This window comes from Psammomys obesus, unplaced genomic scaffold, assembly GCF_907164565.1.
Source record: "Psammomys obesus unplaced genomic scaffold, mPsaObe1.curated_primary_1811, whole genome shotgun sequence".
Taxonomy (NCBI): Eukaryota; Metazoa; Chordata; class Mammalia; order Rodentia; family Muridae; genus Psammomys; species Psammomys obesus.
Genome location: NW_026590341.1, coordinates 933221 through 953016, shown reverse-complemented (window position 1 = coordinate 953016; position 19796 = coordinate 933221). Strand labels below are relative to the sequence as shown.

At 51.9% G+C, this 19796-nt stretch overlaps 4 protein-coding genes and 1 long non-coding RNA gene across 7 annotated transcripts in view; 2 read left to right on the top strand and 3 right to left on the bottom strand.

The window, feature by feature from the left end:
- Positions 1 to 3492: 3492 nt before the first annotated feature.
- Pgghg (protein-glucosylgalactosylhydroxylysine glucosidase) lies at positions 3493 to 9667 on the top strand. 2 transcript variants are annotated; one of them, XM_055606778.1, is made up of 14 exons: positions 3493 to 3543; positions 4090 to 4255; positions 4925 to 5135; positions 5211 to 5646; positions 6512 to 6631; positions 6808 to 6939; positions 7073 to 7184; positions 7289 to 7361; positions 7458 to 7594; positions 7717 to 7850; positions 7945 to 8040; positions 8170 to 8267; positions 8334 to 8545; positions 8621 to 9667. In XM_055606778.1, exons 2-14 carry the CDS (start codon positions 4162 to 4164, stop codon positions 8710 to 8712), a joined length of 1947 nt encoding a protein of 648 aa, XP_055462753.1. In that variant the 5' UTR covers positions 3493 to 3543; positions 4090 to 4161; the 3' UTR covers positions 8713 to 9667. The 2 variants fall into 2 exon arrangements, with proteins under 2 accessions (XP_055462753.1, XP_055462752.1); XM_055606777.1 differs by having other exon boundaries at positions 4090 to 4417.
- Positions 9668 to 10707: 1040 nt separating this feature from the next.
- On the bottom strand, positions 10708 to 13067 carry Ifitm5 (interferon induced transmembrane protein 5). Its single transcript, XM_055606878.1, has 2 exons — positions 12151 to 13067; positions 10708 to 11550 (listed from the first exon to the last, which is right to left on the bottom strand). The coding sequence occupies exons 1-2, from the start codon at positions 12340 to 12342 to the stop codon at positions 11338 to 11340; spliced, it is 405 nt and encodes a 134-aa protein (XP_055462853.1). The 5' UTR covers positions 12343 to 13067; the 3' UTR covers positions 10708 to 11337.
- A 30-nt stretch (positions 13068 to 13097) lies between these two features.
- Positions 13098 to 16689, bottom strand: LOC129676500 (uncharacterized). Its single transcript, XR_008720084.1, has 3 exons — positions 16039 to 16689; positions 13836 to 15912; positions 13098 to 13408 (listed from the first exon to the last, which is right to left on the bottom strand). It is a non-coding gene; the product is annotated as an uncharacterized LOC129676500 (long non-coding RNA).
- A 415-nt stretch (positions 16690 to 17104) lies between these two features.
- Positions 17105 to 18337, bottom strand: LOC129676496 (interferon-induced transmembrane protein 2). Its single transcript, XM_055606877.1, has 2 exons — positions 17846 to 18337; positions 17105 to 17425 (listed from the first exon to the last, which is right to left on the bottom strand). The coding sequence occupies exons 1-2, from the start codon at positions 18089 to 18091 to the stop codon at positions 17237 to 17239; spliced, it is 435 nt and encodes a 144-aa protein (XP_055462852.1). The 5' UTR covers positions 18092 to 18337; the 3' UTR covers positions 17105 to 17236.
- A 138-nt stretch (positions 18338 to 18475) lies between these two features.
- Positions 18476 to 19796, top strand: part of LOC129676498 (interferon-induced transmembrane protein 1-like) — a 25583-nt gene continuing 24262 nt past the window's right edge. For both annotated transcript variants that reach the window (XM_055606881.1, XM_055606879.1), the window contains exon 1: positions 18476 to 18847. The gene's annotated coding sequence lies outside the window, so the exon portion shown is untranslated. The remainder of the gene's footprint in view (positions 18848 to 19796) is intronic.

Here is a 19796-nt window from a genome sequence, read left to right as displayed (position 1 = left end):
AGGCTAATCCTTACAGGTTCAGGAATTTAGGGTTGTCGTTCTCCATTCAGCAGGCCTGGATTTCTGCAGGGTCCTTGAACTTGGCTTCAGGACAGCAAAGGGGTTCCCTCAGGGGCAGAGTGTTTTAGGGTGAGGCCCATGTGCGTTAAGCTGGGGTGCGGAAAAGGTTTTCCACAGAGCGTTTCAGTTTAGCTCTTTTAGCATGAGGTCACCAGTGGCAGCGGAAGGTCAGGTGTTCCAAAGCCTACGGCGATAGCAAAGTGTTAGAGCTCTTGGTTAAGCTGCTGTGCCAAGTGCGGCAGAGGTGCAAGAGGAAGCCCATGCCTGGTCAGCTGACAGCCAAGGCACAGGCCTGGTAAGCCCCAGAGAGCAGGCCTGGTGAGATGGAGTCAGTGGGAAATGAATCACAAATCTCAGGCAGTCATGGTGGAAGGTTGAAGGTATCACGCAGCCAGCAACGTGCATGCACACCCAGCATCTCATTTATTTGAAATCAGAGATTTATAAACCTTGGGCAGTCGGAGGAATTTCTAGGGTAAATGTGTTTGATTTGCTGGAGTCAGGGGGTCAGGGATACTTTATTTGCACGTAGAGGCACAGCGTCTCATTTTCCATGCAGTAGCCTGGTCTTATCACAAGAAGGAAAATAGAGAACTTAATTATCCTATGGGTGAGGGGGAAATCTCCAAGTGCAATTGAAGGTCACTGTTGGACTAAGATCCTTAGCAGGGTAAGGCATTTCTAGGAATTCCCAGATGCCTGCTGGAGTGGTTTTCTTTTCAGGAAAGGGTCTGGCCTATAATCTGCCCTGAGGGCTACATAATGCTCCTTAGAAGACTTGGGGTCTTCCAGATCAGGGGAGACTTTTAGAACCCCACTGAGGAAAAGGAGTCCGTCATCATAGACTGAGCGCAAACCAATGGCTATCCAGAGATGTCAGACTGCCAGCAGAGCCACACACAGGGTATGTTGGAAAACATGGTTTGCAGGATACATTAGGCTTAGGAAACAGAGACTTATTCTTGTAAGGTATGGACACTTAGTAATAATGTATAACAATGTGGCTCCTGTTTTAGTTTCACACCACCTATTGGTGTTCCAATAACAAGTGGTTGGCTCTAGAAACATATACTTAAAGGCAACACTGAACAGACTTAAGGGTTGTGTTTATATATTTATTCATTTCTATGAATATGTAACAACAATGGTTAATGAAGAGGCCCTGTGAATTTGAGAGGGACACACCTAGGAGGAGCAAGACAGAAGGCAGAAATGATGCAATTATATTCTAATTAAATAAAAACAAATAAATAATAGTTAGATGTAGTGTGCACATCTTTAACCCCAGCACTCAGGGGGCAAAAGTAAGTTGGGTGTCTGTGAGTTTGAGGCCAGCTTGGTTTGCAAAAGCAAGTTCCAGGCCAACCACTCAAAAAATAAATAAATAAAAATAAAAGCATTATTAAAATGCATAATAAAAAATAAATAGGAAAGGTCCAGTGAGCTGAAGGAAAAGCCTGAAAAGCATTTGGTTGTGAGACACACGGCTCTTTATAGGGCCTTTACAGAGCACCCACCTTTCACGTTTGTGTGTGGCTGGTTTTTCTCACACATACTCTATTCCTTAAATGAAGCCAGGGGAGGAAAGAAGGGCGTCCAGTCTTTGCAAACTATCCCTAGCACACTTTATTTATCTAGCCTATGGTGAAACCAGCCTAAGGGGGAAGGACATCCAGTCTTTAACAGTCACCTAGCTTCTTCTCTATGTTAATCTTGACATAGCTGTTTTCAGTCTCTCCAGCCACATCGAGTCAGTTACTACGTGTCTCTGACTTCCTTCCCTCAACCTGGAAGAGGTTACTATCTCTACCCAAACGTGCTTCTGTGTTGACTTGTCCTGAAATCCTTTTCTGCAGTACTTAAGGACTTCACTGTACCGGGGATGGGGGGGGGGGTCCCTAAGATGGAATTCGGCTTACCGGTCTCAGCACTGCGTTTTCTCTCCCTGCAATCACTGACAAGGGCTGCCAATACAGGTTGTGGAGGACAACTTAGTGTAGCAAGGGCTGGAGAGATGAGAGCCAAGAATTCCTGTGACTCATAAAGGCTCTGGGAAGATTTTTCAAAGAGAAGTACTTGAGAAGGGAAAAAGAGAGGGAATATTTAGGGAAAGTACCACAAATACTAAGGAAGCCTGGGGTGGTAAACGAAAAATAAGGACCCGGCAACTCCTAGGTATGGTTGAGGAGGCTTTGTTGTAGATATGAGGGAGAGTTCAGCCAGAGGCATCTCAAAGGTCCAGACTGAACCAGCCCAGAAGAATAGACCAGGCCTTTGGGGGTGGGGGGGATGCCGAGAGAGGAAGAGAAGATAAGAGGAGAGATAGAGCAAGAGAGCGCATGGGAACCAAAAGACCAAGAGTGGTCCTAGCCAAAATGGCTGGGTTACATAGGAATTAGAGAAGATGAGGGGAGGGAAGGGGAGGGAAGCTCAGGGGTTGGAGAGGTTTAGGGTAGGGGCGGGGTTTGCCAGCCAGGATGGCTCTGTAACAAGTACTTCTGTAGGGACCGAGGGAGCCTAAAGGCTAGCAAAGACCTTGATATGCTAGTAGGCACCACAGGCACAGGTTAATAGAGGAGCCATAGGTGCCTTTTTGCCAGAGATTAGGAGAATGACTCCTTTTAGCTAGTAGGAATCATCTTCTTAAGTCCCTGAGGGAATCCAAACTTTTTTTTTTTTTTTTTAATGGTTTTCAGAGGTAAAGGAACTTACTCTGTAGACCAGGCTGGCCTCAAACCCAGAATCCCCCCTGCCGCTTCCTCTCAAGGATGCACCACCACTGCCCAGCAGAATCCTGGCTTTTGTCTAAATGCCTGATTTGGGGAAAAGAAATTTCTTGGGGCTTAATCCGTGGTGCCTGTACAATAGAGAAGGGTGGGAAACAGATTGGAAATCCAAGGCAGGCAGAGAGCATTTAGGCTGAGGTGAGGTGCAATCCTCTGTGTAAACTGGGTTGTGACCTTATCCTCCCTGCTTGCTGGCTGCGGCCCTGGGTGGACACTGAAAAGAGCAGCAGGAGTCTCTACGGTGGATCCAGGAGGCCTGGGTTTGATCCTGGAGCAAGTAGAGCCCAGGTTCTGACTGCACTGATCCACAAATACAGAGTCTGAGTCAGACCGGGGAACTGATGAGAGACTGGGACAAGACAGGCCCAGGTCCAGTGAGGAAGGTAGGCAGCCGGATCAATGGGGGTGAGGTCCCAGCAAAGGAAAGGACTGTCCAAGAGGACTGGTCAGTGTCCTTCCTAGTGACTAATGTGTAGAGAGGGATCTCAGTCTCATTCCACCTTTGCATAGATCTTAGAGCAGGATTCAGCACGCAGCACTTGCCCCAGAGACCAAGACAGTTTCGCGGGTTCCGCCTAGACCCGGCCCCGCCCACCTGCCACGCGGCAGGGACGCTTCTTCTTCCTCCCGCCAGGGGCAGCTCGCACGGGCAAGAGCCTATTTACGCGGGCCCCGCACTGTCCGGAGCTGGGCTGCGGTGAGTCGCAAAAACTGCCTGTACCCTCTTCCCCAACCCGCCCTCAGTCTCTTGCACCAAGTACTCTGAACGCTCCTTTACTCCCTCGCCTCTCATCCTGTCTGACAACCCGCGACCCTCCTCTCTGGGCCTCTCCCCAACCCACACACCGGCTTCCTCTTTCCATTTTCCAAACAAGTCCCGTTCCTCCCTAGCTACGGCCCCCGGCCACCCACCCCCCAACCGTCGTCCTCCACCGCATCCGGTTCCTGCTCTCCCATCTCGTCGCTTGCTGTCCCCCTCCACATCCCCGGGTTCCGGTGCCTCCACCCTCCAGCCTCAGCCTCCCTGAGGATTTGGGGCCAGCGCGGAACTTAAGTTTCCACGCTCAGCTCTTCCTGCTTCGGGAAGCTGGATCAGGGAGACCTGTTGCGGGAGCTGAGTTCCTGGCTGGTTCAGTTGAGTTAAGGGTGTTCTCGGAGCAACCCCTTGGTGGCCGCTTTATTAAGTACTGCTACCCAGCTAGCCCCTCCCTCCCTCAAACCGAGTGTGAGGGTTTACTGTCAGCCTGCAGAGGGAAGTCCAGCCAATCACTGTCAACTCGCCTGCTCCAGGCCACCTGGACTGAGACAGCTCTCCATGGACGACTCTAAAGATGACCCGACCATCTTCAGCACCCACCGTCTGCCCAGTGACTCCAGGCTCTGGGCCACTGTAACCAACTCATACCTAGGTACACGTGTGTATCATGACACCATACATGTAATCGGTGTGTACAACGGAGCTGGAGGGGGCTCTCACCGGGCAATTCTGCCCAGCCCCCTCAATGTCCGGTTAGAAGCCCCTGAAGGAACAGAACAGCTGACAGAGACCTTTACCCTGGACACCAACACAGGTTAGCTGCCACCAGTCCGGGTCAAGTTGTTGCTCTGGGTGAGAGGGACTCCTCAGTTGTGAGACTCCAGAAGTCTCACAAGGGAAAGGAGCCACAAAAGCCAATATGTGACTCAGGCCTGTAGTCTCAGCACTGGGAAGGTGTACTGGAGCCCAACCTCCAGTACACAGCATGACCCATCTCAAAAATGAGTAAACAAATGGTCTTTAATTGAAGGAAGGAAGGAAGGAAGGAAGGAAGGAAGGAAGGAAGGAAGGAAGGAAGGAAGGAAGGAAGGAAGGAAGAAGGAAAGAAAGAAAGAAAAGGCATAAAAGGCTGCCTCCCAAGATGGGCTCGGTCTTGCTTTCCATCTGGGTGGGCCCACTGCACAGTGGGGAGAGGCAACCTGAGGTCTCAGGGACCCCACTCCCAGCCCAGGAAGTCTGTGGTGCTCTATGTTATTGGAGTCCAAAGCTTTGAGTCCGTTTGACTTTTCCCAGGGTGACTGAGGCTCCCAACCCTCCCTAGGTTCCTTCCTGCACACCCTGGAAGGCCCCAGCTTCCGGGCTTCCCAATGCATCTATGCTCACCGTGTGTTACCCCACGTACTGGCCTTCAGCGTGTCCATTGAACGCCTGACCACAGGGAACAAGCCCATCACAGTGCTGCTACAGGCAACCTTCTCCCCAGAAAGCCCAGACCTGGACCTGCATGTGGGGCCTGACTTCCAGGGAGGCCGGTAAGGAATATACTAGGTAAATCTGCGTAGCCCAGAGAGGAAGTCCTTCCCTGAGACTCCGCTATGCCCTTTCAGGTACCTGCATGGCCACACCCTCACCCCTGAGCAGCCAGGGGAGCCTCAGCAGGAAATACATATGCTGTGGTTGCCAGTTCCTCCAGCTCTGACCCTTGGGGAAGATGAGAAGGACAGGACCTGGGACTTTCTGACTGTGGTGGGTGGCAGCCAGGCTGAGGCCCAGGGATGCTTTGCTGAGGCCCTGCAGCTGCAGACCAGGGGTGTTCTGCATACGGCCCATGCAGATGCCTGGGCCCAGCTCTGGGCAAGCTGTGGCCTGGATGTGGCTGGGCCCCTGCCCCTACACCAGGCCCTTCGTGGCTCCCTCTACTACCTGCTCAGTGAGCTTCCCCAGCCTGGCACCCAAGGATTCATCAGCCATGGGCTTAGCCCTGGAGGCCTCTCCAATGGGAGTCAGGAAGAATGCTACTGGGGCCATGTCTTCTGGGACCAGGTACATCCTACAGTGGTTGAGCTGCATGTAAACATTTTGGGCATTGCCTTTGCACAACCTAAGATCAAGACCAAACATGGAACTATAGATAGGAGGGCTTCCTGGAAGAGATAGTTTCTCAGAAGAAGTAGTATAAGAGTTTGGTTAAAAAAAAAAAAAAAAAGAGTGATCCAGGTTAGAACAACAGAAGGTACGAAGGCTGAGGGTGTGCAATATTTGAAGGCCAAGACCTCCAGAGCCTCAGAGTGTGCAGGGTACAAGCCATAGCGACGTTTTAGAGGAATGACACAGTGGAGATACAGTCTGGGAAGGTCTGAGACTACCAGGAGTAGCCCACTGAAGGGAAGCAAGGGCTAGAGAGATCAAGTTTGTAGCATATGGAGGTCAGTGGCCACTGGGTGAGGAAGCATTGAGGAGAAAAGCCCCAGGCCAGTCGCACGTCTGACACCTTGTGAAGTCTGCACTGTGGCCCATTTGATAGATAAAGCCAAAGGAAGCTAAAGTCAGGCAGCCAGAGTGCTTAGAGGAAGCTCTCCCTGGAGGCCTGAGGCAAACTAGAGCCCGTGAGCCTCTCCTAATTCTGCCTAGCCTGAGGACCAGAACTCTGGCCTGTCTAGGCTGGATAGATAGCATTGGAATGGGCAGGCTGGGGAAGCCCCAGGTGGGTCTGGGTGAGTGTGAGATGGGGGACTCAGGGAGAGGCAAAGGGACCGCCAGAGGGGAGGGAGGGAGCAAGCCCCCAGCTGTCTGCTTTGCTGTGTGTTGGCTGGGAGCCTTGGCGGGATGGAATGTGTGCAATAAGGAAGAGTAAGGGAGGAAGAAGGTGTGGACACCTGTTTAGCCCCCAAACGGTTCACCCTCTCAGGACCTCTGGATGTTCCCAAATATTTTGATGTTCCACCCAGAAGCTGCCAGGGCCATCCTGGAGTACCGAGTCCGTACGTTGGGAGGGGCCCTGAAGAATGCCCGGAACCTGGGCTACCGGGTAATGGGTCCTGGGTACCACCCCATAGGCCCCTGCCCCACAGTCTTTCCAGTGCCATGCAGTGACCACCAGAGCCCTATACCTCCTCTTTCTTCCACAAAGGATTGTCCCTTTGGTAGGGTGGGGCTGCCTTTCCCCAGATCAAGACCTGACCATCCCATCCTCTTTCCTCACAGGGAGCCAAGTTTGCTTGGGAGAGTGCAAGCACTGGCCTAGAGGTCTGCCCTGAGGACATTTACGGGACCCAGGAGATCCATGTCAATGGCGCCGTGGTGCTGGCCTTCCAGCTGTACTACCACTGCACTCAGGTGAGGCACCTCTTGAGGTTACGCTCCGCCCCATGGCCCTAGGAAGTTGTGTGCAGAGGGCATTGCTTTGCCTGTGCTCAAGCATAGTGGCCATCTTCTGAGCCCGGTCCTTTGTGCTCCTCTCACTCTCCAGGACCTGCAGCTCTTCCGAGAGGCTGGTGGCTGGAATGTGGTCAGTGCTGTGGCTGAGTTTTGGTGCAGCCGGGTAGAATGGAGCCCCCAGGACAAGATGTACCACCTGAAAGGTGAGAACTGGGGCATGCAGTGGCCAGCTTGGCATGGACTCTGATCATGAAAGGGCATGTCCTGAGCTCCTACCCTAACTGTCATGGTGGCCCCGTGTGACCAGGAGTCATGCCCCCCGATGAGTACCACTCAGGAGTCAACAATTCTGTGTACACCAATGTCCTGGTCCAGAACAGGTCAGACATAAAACATCCCCTTCCCTAACCCTAGCCCCAGCACAGCAGACAGGGCCCAGTCAGAAGCCATACAACCGTGGTTTGTCCCCTCTCCAGCCTGCGCTTTGCCGTTGCATTGGCCAAGGACTTGGGTTTGCCTGTCCCCAACCAGTGGCTGGAGGTGGCTGACAAGATCAAGGTGCCATTTGACTCTGAGCAGAACTTCCACCCCGAGTTTGATGGCTATGAACGTGGTGAGTGGTCCTGAGTCCTTTAAAGGACCCCTGCTTGTTCAAAACCCTCACATTGACCCTGGCACATTCTCATCTCTTTGACCAATAACCTATCACTATCCTGATACCTTCCCCCAAATCAGGAGAAGAAGTGAAGCAGGCGGACGTTGTACTCCTGGGATACCCAGTCCCCTTTCCCCTGAGACCTGACATCCGAAGGAAAAATTTGGAGATTTATGAGGCCGTGACATCTCCCCAGGGCCCTGCCATGACCTGGGTGAGGAGCCTGGCAGGTAGCTTTTGCCCTACCATCCTCACCTTCCTTCCCACATGGGTCTAACAGCTTTCATGTCTGAATTCTGTGACCTCAGAGCATGTTTGCTGTGGGCTGGATGGAACTGAAGGACCCCTCAAAGGCCCAGGTCCTCCTGAACCGGAGTTTCACCAATGTTACCGAGCCCTTCAAGGTCAGCCTGGCTCCTACCCACCACCCTCGGCCTCTGTCTGCTCCCACTGTGGTAGCCTCAGCAGGGTAAGGGGCCCGCCCAACCCTCAGATGGTAGCCTCAGGTGATAGCTACTCTTTGTTGCCTGCAGGTGTGGACCGAGAATGAAGATGGGTCTGGCGCAGTGAACTTCCTGACAGGCATGGGGGGCTTCCTACAGGCAGCACTCTTCGGGTTCACGGGGTTCAGGTGAGTACAGTGACCAGCAGTGAACCCCTACTTGTCAAAACCCTCCTCACACAGCTCTCCTCATAGGATCACTGAGGCAGGTGTGACCTTTGACCCCCTGTGTCCAGACCTGGTCTCCAGAGTATCTGTCTCTGGTATTTCCTACCTGGGGAACAAGCTCAACTTCGCCTTTTCCAAGGAATCGGTGACACTTGAGGTCACAACCCGTGCAGAGCCCTGGGCGCCCCTGCTAGAAGCTGAGCTGTGGCCATCGCTGGCCCAGCTCCCTCTGCCACCAGGTAGGGAAGAGTCCTCGGGCATGTGACCCAGGGGTCTTGGTGTGTGGTCTCAAGGATTAACCCTCTCTCTTGCAGGACACAAGGTCTCCTTTCCCTACTCAGCTGGCCGGATACAAAGGTCATCCCCCATAGCTGCCCAGAAGTTCCAGCTCTCCAGTGTTTCCTGATAGGAGTTTTGACATTAGAACTTCCTTTCAGTACCTGGGCCCTCAGCTGCATCTCCAACCCCACAGTCTCTCAATCTGGATCCTACCCTGAACCGTTAAGTCTCTGGGGTGTTCCTTCGGCACCTTCCCCCTCCTCCTTACTCTCCTCACCCTCTCCAGTCCTGGACCGTGTAGTTAGAGCCTCATACACTCTTCGTTTTGGGGCTGAACCCAGCTCTCTACTCCTTATCTCCCCACTTTGCTGTCTCCCTAGGCCTTAACTTTCTTTTTCATCTCTGGTTTCTGGAATACTTTGGTCAAAGGACTGGGTGGGAAATGGCCAGCAGCTCTGCTGAGAAGGTGGCCAGCAAGTGGGTCATGGAGTCAGGGGCTCAGCTAGTCCAAAGAAGAGCTTCCTGTGGCATGCATTTGGTACCAGGTGGGCCTAGCCAAGTGCCCAAGGGTTTCTGGCTTTGAACTTCCTATTCTTTGACTCCTTTTGACTTCAGATGGTATCTAGCAAAGTGGGCTAGGTTAAGAGCTATCCTTAACCATGCAGCCTGTGAGAAGGAAGGCAGTGCTCTCAAAGGACAAGGTAGATGGACATGGGACTGGCGACCAGAGGAACTGGAGTCAGATGGACAGGGTTCCAGGCCATAGTCCTAGCCATCGGTGTGGCGAGGCTACGCAGGCTTCCCTCCTGGTAGACTATCAGTGTTTCCCCAGAACAAGGTGCACAGCGTAGGACCAAGATCCTGGTAAAATCTGTGCCCCTCTACCACGCCAACTTGGCTAATTAAAGTCAGTGCTGGCAAAAGCTCCTGAGGTCAGGGTGTGTGCTGGATTCATGTCCCTTTGCACCTGGGGCTGAGTGGTGATTTCAAAGCTCAGGGGCAAGGCGGGGCGCCTCCACCTTCTTTATGGTGGGCCAGGAGCTACCCTGGCAGAAGTGGATGCTCATATGTTACCCAAAAACCAGCACTGGGCATGAACATCAGCAAGTCGGTTGGTGGCACCGCATCCAAAGACTAGATGTAGCCCAGTACCTGGGTGTGCATACTTCCTGTGTGTATGTGGTCACTTCTGTGCAGGTAGGATGGTGAGCTTCTGAGACCATGGTGGCTGATAGGGTGTGCAGGCTGGCACAGCTGACCGGGTCTAGCCTCGCAGCCTGGAACCGGGGAACGGGGGAAGCTGCTTCTGCTGCCGCCTCACTTGGTCATACGTGCTGTCCTTAGCGCCGGGGCACAAAATAGGCAGTCCTGCGCCTCACGGTATATGGAGGCTGGCAAAATACCCTATGTTTGGAGACATCTACCCTGGAACACACAGGTCTCTCTGTAGCCAGCAGGAGTTAGTTGACCTTTTCTTGAGCTAGACCAGGGGCTCATGCCAGCACACTGTCTCCACCTTTGTCTAAGCACAGCCACACACTGTCCTTGTCTCTGGTCCACAATTGGGCTAGTGCCCAGCACTAGCTCCATCTCCAGCCCCAAACCTAGGTCAGCATAAGGCCCTATCTCCTGAGGTTGGCTTGGCACGCGGTCAGTAACTTGGAGCTCTGCGGGGCCAGCTGTTGGCTACAGACATAACAGGATGGGAAGCTGCTCAGAGTCTCAAGTAAGGCAGCTAGGCAAAGACTTCCAACCTAGAAAGCTGGCAGGGAGAGGGGGCTTTTGGGGAGGAAAGGGACCTGGGTGGGGTGTTCAACCCCTGTTCTGTTGTTAGCTGGCCACAGTAAAACCCTGTGTAGGGGTCAAGGGGCTCATTGCAGCCTTATGAGGTTGTGTGTGTGTGTGTGTGTGTGTGTGTGTAATCTAGTGTGTGTAATCTAGTGTGTGCACCAGGGGCATGTGACATACAGAGAGAAGTAATGTGGGAACTTTCATCTAGTGCCACGGGTGGCTCAGAAGTTATCCATATCCGCTACCTGTGTGCCTCTGAGCATGTGTGTGAAAGGAGAGGTGGGAAGAAGGCTGTCTGTGTCTACATGTGCTGTCCTGTGTGAGTCTGGTATCCAGCCCCCATAGGAAATGGACCCTGCCCACTTTCCCCACAGCCTTTACTAACCCAGGGGGGAAGAAGAGCACTGCGGCATATGGGGAGTCAGGGCGCCCACCCTCGAATGTTCTGGGACACAACCCATCCAACCGCAGGGCAGTAAGAATCAAAGGCCTGAGTTCCCGAACTTCATCCTAAAATACTTGAGCTCCTCCACCCCAGAAGCCACAGGCTACACTATAGCTAAGCAAAAGCAGTAGTCAGGGGCAGCCAAGAAGACAGAATAAGATGACTTGGGGTTGGCCAGAGGATTTGGTGCTGGGGCATCCTACACCACTACCACGAGGAAGAAGGAGCCCACACATTTCTGGAATCTGCCACCTTTAATCGTGAATGAAGGCTCAGCCTGGTAAGTGGGGGACAGGTGGGAAAAGCCAGGTCCTGAGGACCCTGAAAGTTAGAGATAAAGTCTAATGGGTCTGAGTAGGTCAGTGTCGAATATACATCATGGACAAGAGGGTGGCCCCTGAGGTCATGGTTGGGCAGGGATCAAGGTGCTATGGGAGGCTCCCAGAAGCTGGTGTTGTGCGCCTGGGGTCAGTGACCTGGCACAGTTGTCCTTGGCTCAGGACAGGCCCAGAACTCTCAGTTATAGTCCTCATCGTCAAACTTGGTGCTGAAGAAAGCCGCAGAGTCTTTGGCTAGCCGGGACAGGTGCAAGGCGCCAGTCACCACCAGCCCCAGGAGCAGCAATGGGGGCACCAAGGTCCACATTGCAGCCAGGATGTTGTAGCACTTGGCTTTGGAGCCATACTGCCTTGCGGCCTCCAGGTCCCCAGCTATCTTCTGGTCCCGGGCCTGCAGGGCGGCACCAGAGACAAAATGTTCACATGTTCATCATGTCAAGGGGACCATAGACCACCCAGAGCAACTCTAGGGCACAGGCTGGACCCCAAATATTGATGGAGGGGTATGGTTTGAGGAGACATTACCCTGAGCTGGGCCCACCTCCTCCAAGGTCTCCAACATGGCACGGGTTGGCCCTTGGCAGGGTCCTGAGTCATGATGTCCCCAGCCTAAATAAAGGCTGTATAGATATAGTTATATGCAGATATAGATTGAGTGGCTAACCGGGTTAGCAGCAGCCTCTGAGAGCCTCCTGTAGGAGAGGAGCTCTCTGGGAAACCAAGAATTTATTACCACTTGGGAGAGTGGTGAACCTCTATGGGCAATCCTTAAGGGCTTTGCCCTTTTGGGGAGACTATATACCCAGGTCTTCCTTTCCTGTGAATAGACCCCTTAATAGACAGACTCTTGTTCCCAAACTCGATGAGGTACTGTGGCTATGCCAAGAGACCCCTTCAAATAATTTTCTTTTGAATCCCCCCAACCCCACATTACTTCACACCCCACACTCATTCTCCCACCCCGGCCCTTCCCGAAACCCTTGAAACCAACCTTGACAGAGTGGACCAGTGCCAGGAAACCGAGGCAGCACAGATTCAGGTACATCGTGCTGAAGACAGACCAAAGCATATGGTCTCGTGGCGTAGGGCCCGGTGTTCCCACGGAGAGGGCTGTGTGGGCAGTGGCATCGGCCTTGCGGGATGATGGGGCCCGGGGGTCCTCACGGGGATAGGAAGTGTCCATGGGTTCCAGCGCCGTGTCTTCCTCGCTGAGACTCGTGCTTTCTGAGCACCAGGCCTGCTGACAGCCCCACACTACCCTCCCTGGCTGGCCAGCTCCACCCGCTATATATAACACAAATTACAGGCTCAGCCTGCCAAGTAGGGTGGCCCGCCCTTGCAAACCAGCATCCCCCACCCCTCTCAAAAGACCCCATCAAAGGCCACTGCGCCACGTGGGCAGTAGCTGTAGACCACCCACCAGAGTCCCCCTGCTCTCTTGACCATGCACAGAAGGCTGCTCCAGGACACTGGCTGCAAACAGTTCCATGGCGGACCCTGGCGCTAAGTGGATGTGAGGCCAGAGCTCCCTCCTTAGGACCAGAGCTGCCAATGCCACAGCCCTCCGTCTCCGGAACTCAGAATCCAAGATTTGATCATTCACCTGCTGACATGCACAAATGGGACAGCCAACACATACCTGCCAGAGATGACCATTAAGAAGGAAATGGCAGGGGGAAAGGAATAATGAAGGAGACTGCCTCCTTCCCACTACAAACTGTAGGAAGCTCCTCCCCAGTCCCCGGAACGGGCATCCCTTCAGATCCTGGGCAGATAGATGCTCTTCAGTCTCCTTGGCCTGTTAGTCCTGCCCTTCCCCATCCTAAAAATGTGAGTGGGGTCATTTTTTTGAGGTCTCAGATGGCTGTGAGTGCCAAGGACTCAGTGCATGTCCACAGGAAGTCTTTATCTCCAGGCTCACGTGCCAAGAGCCTCCTTGGTAAAGAGGAACCTCAGGGTCATCCCAGCTCAAATCCTTTGTAAGAGCTATATCTTTCACACCACCACTGCCCAGCCTCCCTCAGTTGCTTGGGCCAGACGCCTTGGTTGCGCCTGCTTGTGTGCTCGTTAGGATCACTAGACAGCACGCAAGCAGTGGTGAGCCCTCCAGGAGATGTATGTGAAAGTGGAGAGAGGGTTCCCAGATGTGTAGAGAGGCTGCAGTGGACAAGGAGGTCGACAGAGACCTAGTCAGAGCATCTGGATCGCAAGTGACTTTCTCCAAGCTTCCTTGTCATTTGATCTCCAGTCTAAAGACAGGAAAAGGGTAGGTAATATTATTGGAGCCCAGGCCTATGATCCCCTGCCCTTGCCGAGTGCCTGTACATCAGTGCCCTGGTCTTCAACATCCTTGTAGTCGCTGTCCTTATCAGTATTATTTCCACCATTGTTTCTGCCAGTTCTATTAATCTCAGAGACCTCTTTAAAAAAAAATTTTTTTTTGAAGATTTATTCTGTATAGTGTTCTGCCTATATGTATGTTTGCAGGCCAGAAGAAGGCACCAGATCTCATTATAAATGGTTGTGAGTGTGATTGCTGGGGATTGAATTCAGGACCTCTGGAAGAAGAGCCAGTGCTCTTAACCCCTGAGCCATCTCTCCAGCCCCATCAGAGATCTCTTTTAAAAAATATTTATTTTTATCATTTTAATATTATATATATGGGGGGGTACGTACACATGAGTTGCAGGTGCCCAGAGGCTAGTAGTGTCAAATTTCTAGATCTGGGGTTACAGGTGAGCTGCCCGATGTGGGTGCCAGGATTCCACCTGGCTCTTCTGTAGGAGCAGTACATGCTCTTAACTGCTGAGCCATCTATCCCGCCATGGCTTACCCATGAGATGAGCTAGAGAAGGTACAGGGAAACAAGAGGTAAGCTGCAGTGGCAGGGCTGACAAAAACTCAGAGCTGGATGACAACAGGACATGTGACTACTCGGAAAAAAACAAGACCATCCCAAATTAACCAGGTGACCACGACCTATCTTTTGCTTCATTATAATAACGTCTTTGTATCGTCAGAATTATAAAATCTCCTGCTCCCATTATGCATAAGGGCAACGGAGGGAGGGGACTCCTTTGGAGAAAAAAAAATCCTGACCTCCCAGAGATTTCCCTCCTCTCACCCCACCTTAACTTGTGACAAATCAATCCACACCCCCATAAAAGTTGAGCCATAGGCCAGAAATAGTGAGATATGCCTTTAATCTCAGCACTCATCGGCAGAGCAGGTGGATCTCTCTGAGTTCCTGGCCAGCCAGGTCTACATAGTTCTAGACCAGCCAGAACTCCTGTCTATTTAAAAAAAAAAAAAAAAAAGCATGCTCCCAGCCTTTGAGTGCATCCCTTTACCCAAAGTAAAGCTTTTTCTCAGTACTTCTCTGATTTCTGACAGCGCCAAGAAGCTAGAAACACTGAGGGCCCAGCTATCTATCTCCCCAGTCTTCACTCAGCAGCAACACACACCTCACAGCTGCGCCACACCCTGAGGCCTGGACCCTGACCTCGTCACAGATATTATACTTACACATCTGTCCAGTGGGACTTTGTAAAATACACCCAGTTGTGAGCACACTATGATACCTCTACTGTTACCCCCAGCTGGGTCCTGTTCAGGTCCATCTTCACCCTTGCTGTCTAAGGGGAACAGGCTCTACCCTCAGCCCTCCTGTCTGAGTGGGGAAGAGGCCTCATCTTCAAGATTCAGGTTTCTGGCCTCCTGCTCTGGGCAGATAGAACCCCAGTAAGAGTTCCCAGAGCACTGAGGCCTAATTTAAGAATACACTGTGTCTAAAATGACTAGGCGAGATGGATGTCCAGTGGTGACACACACCTTTAATCCCAGCGGGCGGGTCCACCATTAATCCAGAGGCAGGAGAATCTCCTGGTGATCCAGGTCAGGACAGCCTGGTCTCCAGAATGAGTTCCAAGACAGCCAGGGCTACACAGTGAAACCCTCCAAGAAAACAAAATTACTAGATTCTAGAAGCTCCTCTCTGACCCTTGGGGAATGAGAACAGTGCTGCCCTGAGAGATGGATGGGTCCTGGCACCTTTAGAAGCAGTCGATGACACCCTGGTCCTTGTGCATGCGCTGGTGCATCCACCTCTAGTTTTGTCTCCCAAGATGCTTCTATCCCCTGAGCATTGCCTGCTCTATGGGTGGTTGTATAGACTTCCAGTAACAGGTTGGCAGGACAAAGCCCTTAGCTCTGGTTCCACTGCAGAAGCCAAATACCTGACTGTGACCTCCTGGTAATAGATAGGACAGACCCTGAGATTTCAGGACCAAACCGCTGAACCTAAGACGTTCTCCCTCATGGTGAAGGAACTGCCCTGGGTCCAAGAAAGTCCCCAGCCCTTTGGGGACCCAGGGTATTGAGTATGACCTGTTTTCCCTAGTGGCTATGCACTGAGCAGGTGAATCTCTTCCCATGTGGTCCTCAGGGCTCCAGGAGGTTCTGTTTGACTCCTTCCTATGATAGTCACCCTCAGTCTGGACTCAGGCTGTCCTAAGTCTCCCCACTTAAACACGACTCAGCTCCCTGGGCTCCATGTATCCCTGGGAAGGAAAAGCATTCCTCACCCTGGAAGATGCTCACCAGCTTTAAGTCAAGAACTCCAACATAATCAGCATTTCCTGAAGGCCCCTCTTCTGCAAACTGTAGACCTGCCACTTTCTAGCCGCCTCTGGTTTTACCTTCAGCCTGTGGTCCCATCCAAAGGACCTGCGTAGTCACTGTATAGCCTCAGGTACTGAAATGAGGACAGAGGAGGGAAGAGTTCCTTAGAAACCTGTTAAGCAATAAAATTCCAAAAATGTCCAAAACCTACATATGATCACCCTTAAAACGCTTAGCAGTGAGCCCGCAGTCCACACACCTGCTCTTGAGTATGTATGTATCCTGCTCTGTATTTTACCAAGGGCACCTTTCTGTTTTGAATAAACTCCAACTTCTTCCTGCTGACTTGTGAAAATCTCTCATGTCAAAATCATGTTAAGAGCTCTAAAAGACTGAAGGAACTCCCCAAACTTGCAGGCCTCAGCATGGAGCCAGCCTCTTCCGAGCAGCTGCTCGTACTTCCTATAAAAAAAACAAAACAACAAAAAAACTAAACAGGCCTTCCTCTTGCTGGAGGCACACAGTGCCTCCTTGTTTGCACCTAGGACTCACTGTGCCACTTCTGGAATTCTGGATACATTTGAATCATCATGGTGGTCAGGGGAGCAAGGAGCTATGAGACAGGACCAAATCCTTCAGACATAGGAAGCCCAGTCTGATTTTCAGGTGCCAGGCTTACGTAGGCAGAAAGGGGTACCCTTTAAAAAGAATGAACTGGGATGCTGTAACAGGTTAGCAGGGCGCCAAGGCAGACGGCATCACCTCAGGTGAGATGGAACATAGGAGCTGTGACCCCAGCAGAGCTTGCTGTCATTTGGTCCTCCCTACTGCTCAGAGACCAAAAGAGGCATTCCTGAATCCCCACCCCCTCCAGGTCTCTGTATGAAGTGCTCCTGGTCTCCTTCTTGTGTGGGATAAGGAGTAAAGGGTACCAACCTCTACAGCAGTTCTGAACTAGCTGTATACAGCTCAGCCCGAGGAATCTTTAGTCATATCCAAGAGGCCACCACACAATGAGGACACAGCGTATCTTGGCCAAAAGTTTCTTTTCTCTTAAAGTAAAGGACTCTGGGTGTCTTCCGCTCCTGGACTGAAGCCTCCTTTCCTCAGGGTTCTGCACCCTTCCTGGGCACCCTTAGGGAGATGGTGTCAGGTTTGAATGATAATCAGATCCTCTTTGCCTAGAACAACCGAAAACCCACACAGGATGCTAGTCATCTGCTGATCAGGAAACCAGAAGTCTGCCAAGTTAAGGTCGTGCTCCCAAACAGGAAGGGTGCAGGGGGAGCTTGGTTCAGATCCAGAGAACAGAGCCACAGCCAGAGTTGCCACTATGCACACTTTATTGAATCCACAGCGGACAAACATGCGAAGGTAACATTTGCAAATAAATGCGTAGGGTCAAGGCCTCAGCACAGGGGTAGGGTCAGATGTGGACAGTGGAGCACAGGGCAGGATTAGAATCCAGAATGTGGTATTCTTTGTGAAAAGGCTTGAAAGACTGCCACAGAGGTGGTAGAGACAATAATGATGCAGATAATGACCATAAGGACGCTGAAGATCAAGGAGCTGATGTTCAGGCACTTGGCAGTGGAGGCGTAGGCCTGGGCTCCAATCACATCGCCCACCATCTTCCTGTCCCTGGACTGAAGGAAACCAGATGGTAAGGGGCCCTGGCACTGGCTAGCTGAGAGCCAGGTGCTCTGACTCAATTCCTCCGTGTCCTCCGTGCACACAGCCTCACTCCCTTGAAACCATCCTCTCTCTTCACACATACAAACTCCCAGGACTGGCCGCACACCCCACTTTCCACACAGCTTAGGGCCCCAGTGTAAAGGGTGAAGAGACATTCCAGGAATGGGGTACAGAAAGTCTAGCCCCAGAATCCCCAGGTAGTCTCATCCTGTGACTATCAGAAAGTCTCCAAGACAGACAGACACACACGAAGGGTGCAGACAAATCTACTCTTACACAAAGAACCCCCCACCTCGGTGCCATCGGGTAGATGGAGCTTCAGGCTGACACACAGCTTCCTACACTGTCACTCCCACCTCTCCCGCACTCACCTTCACTGAGTAGGCGTAGGCTATGAAACCCAGGCAGCAGAAGTTCATGAAGAGTGCATTGAACAGGGACCAGACCACATGGTCGGGCACAGAGACCTCTCTGGGCATGTTGATCACCGTGGTTCGCACAACAGCTGAGTTGTGGGGTTCCCCCAGCTCTGTCACCCCATATTCCTCTTTGATCGTCTCATAGCTTGGAGGAAGTCCGGTATTGGGGGGCAAGAAGGCTTGGGAATTGTGGCTCATGGTATTGACTCTGGGACAACCGCAACGTCTGGAGGATGGTTGCTGCTTGCGACCCTGGTTCTGTAGGCCCGCCCTTTCTCTAGGAGTTTCCTTTTCCTGTTGGTGGGTTTGTCTCTAGAAGGCCTTACTGTAGGGAATTGGCTGGGTACTGAAGTGGGCGGCACTAAAACCTTAAGGATCAAGTTACTTCAGGGCTGGGTGACTGTTAGGTAGAGAGACTTCCAGGGGTCAAGAGTTGCCCCAAGGCCAAAACTTATCCCAAGGTCTCCACCTCCTGCTTAGAGTTAGGAGTACTGGAATTTACCTGGGTCTGCAAGTCTCCCTAGCCCAGGATAATAGTTTGCAGCACCTCACTGTCCCACGTCAGAGCCACAGCCAAAAGCCAAACAGCCCTCTCCCTTCACGCCCTTTGAACATCCCTAAAGCCTGCCTCACTGAAGGCCTCCTCTAATGAAATCCGTGCCTTTCTCCCACCCCCCACCCCCCACCCCAAGCTAATATGTCGCAAGTGGGGGCTGGGGAGAGCTGAAAATCAACATTTCTTTGGCTGTAGGCCCAGGGCCTGGATGCTCCTGGCTAGGCTGAAGAAGGAAAATTCCAGTCACTTGGCTGCAGCCTGGGAGCTTATGGAAGACAGATGTTTTCCTGCCAGTTGTGAAACAGCCACTGCTAAAATGAAGGAGAAGGACAACATAGGAAGCTCCAAGTCTATCCTGGCAGAAGCAATGAGGGAGCTACGTGACTGTCAGAATCAAGGTAAATTCCTTTGCCGTGAAGGGCACAGCAAATCATCTGCCACTTTAACCTCTTAAGTAACTTCACATTTCCCCCACAAATTTCATCCTGCAGGGCAGGGTGGATGAAGGGGGAGATCAATAAACACACCTCCAGAGACCCTGCTCACCTCTAGATTACAACTGTCACCAGCAGAGCCTCAAAAGCTGGAGCAGGGCACATGTCTGTGATCCCTGGGAGCAGGAGTTCAAGGTCATCTTCAGCTACATGATGAGTTCAAGACCAGCCTGGGCTACATGAGATCTTGCCTCAAATAAGTGAATAAAAAGTAGTAAGTAAAACAAAACAAAACAAAAAGAACAAAAGGAGGAATTAACAGTTCTTCTAGAAGATGCACAATGACCATATTCCTGGTCATCAGGAAAATGCAGATCGAAGCCCCAGTGCTTCGATACACTCTGCTCATACCCCTTAGGTTTGCTAGGGAAAAAGAGGTAACCACTGTGTTTTAGACGCAAAGAAACCAGAACTCTGATGCTGCAGTCATTTCAGGCAATGGGAAGATCCCAGCTACAACCCAGGGTCCCACTTCTGTGTCTGTCAGAATGAAAACATGTCTATGTGTTGCCTGTGTGGTTACGTCCCGTGTCTACAGCAGCATTCGTAATGACAGGAAACAGAAACAGGTTAAATGTCTATCAACTGACAAGTGGAACAAATGGGCAAATCCAGAAAATACAGTCAACAGATCACAAAAAGAAAGCCCTGGTGTATACTAAGACATGGATATGCCTTAGAACGGTGCTTAGGATAGAAATAGGTGAGTGGCTTCCAGGGGCTAGACGGAAAAGAGGAGGGAGTAAGGTGTGTCTTTAGTGACTGTTTTGATTTCGGGGTTTTCCCGTTGTGTATGTGTGTGTGTTTGTGTGTGTGTGTGTGTGTGTGTGTGTGTGTGTGTGTGTGTGTGTGT

Excerpts from the sequence above, each read along its gene's own strand:
- Pgghg (XM_055606777.1), top strand. The coding sequence starts at position 4,162 with ATGGACGACTCTAAAGATGACCCGACCATCTTCAGCACCCACCGTCTG. Across the intron at positions 7,362-7,457 it reads AATGTCCTGGTCCAGAACAG|CCTGCGCTTTGCCGTTGCAT; the intron begins GTCAGACATAAA and ends TCCCCTCTCCAG. Across the intron at positions 7,595-7,716 it reads GTTTGATGGCTATGAACGTG|GAGAAGAAGTGAAGCAGGCG; the intron begins GTGAGTGGTCCT and ends CCCCCAAATCAG.
- LOC129676496 (XM_055606877.1), bottom strand. The coding sequence starts at position 18,091 with ATGAGCCACAATTCCCAAGCCTTCTTGCCCCCCAATACCGGACTTCCT. Across the intron at positions 17,426-17,845 it reads CCTACGCCTACTCAGTGAAG|TCCAGGGACAGGAAGATGGT; the intron begins GTGAGTGCGGGA and ends GGTTTCCTTCAG.
- Ifitm5 (XM_055606878.1), bottom strand. The coding sequence starts at position 12,342 with ATGGACACTTCCTATCCCCGTGAGGACCCCCGGGCCCCATCATCCCGC. Across the intron at positions 11,551-12,150 it reads CACTGGTCCACTCTGTCAAG|GCCCGGGACCAGAAGATAGC; the intron begins GTTGGTTTCAAG and ends GCCGCCCTGCAG.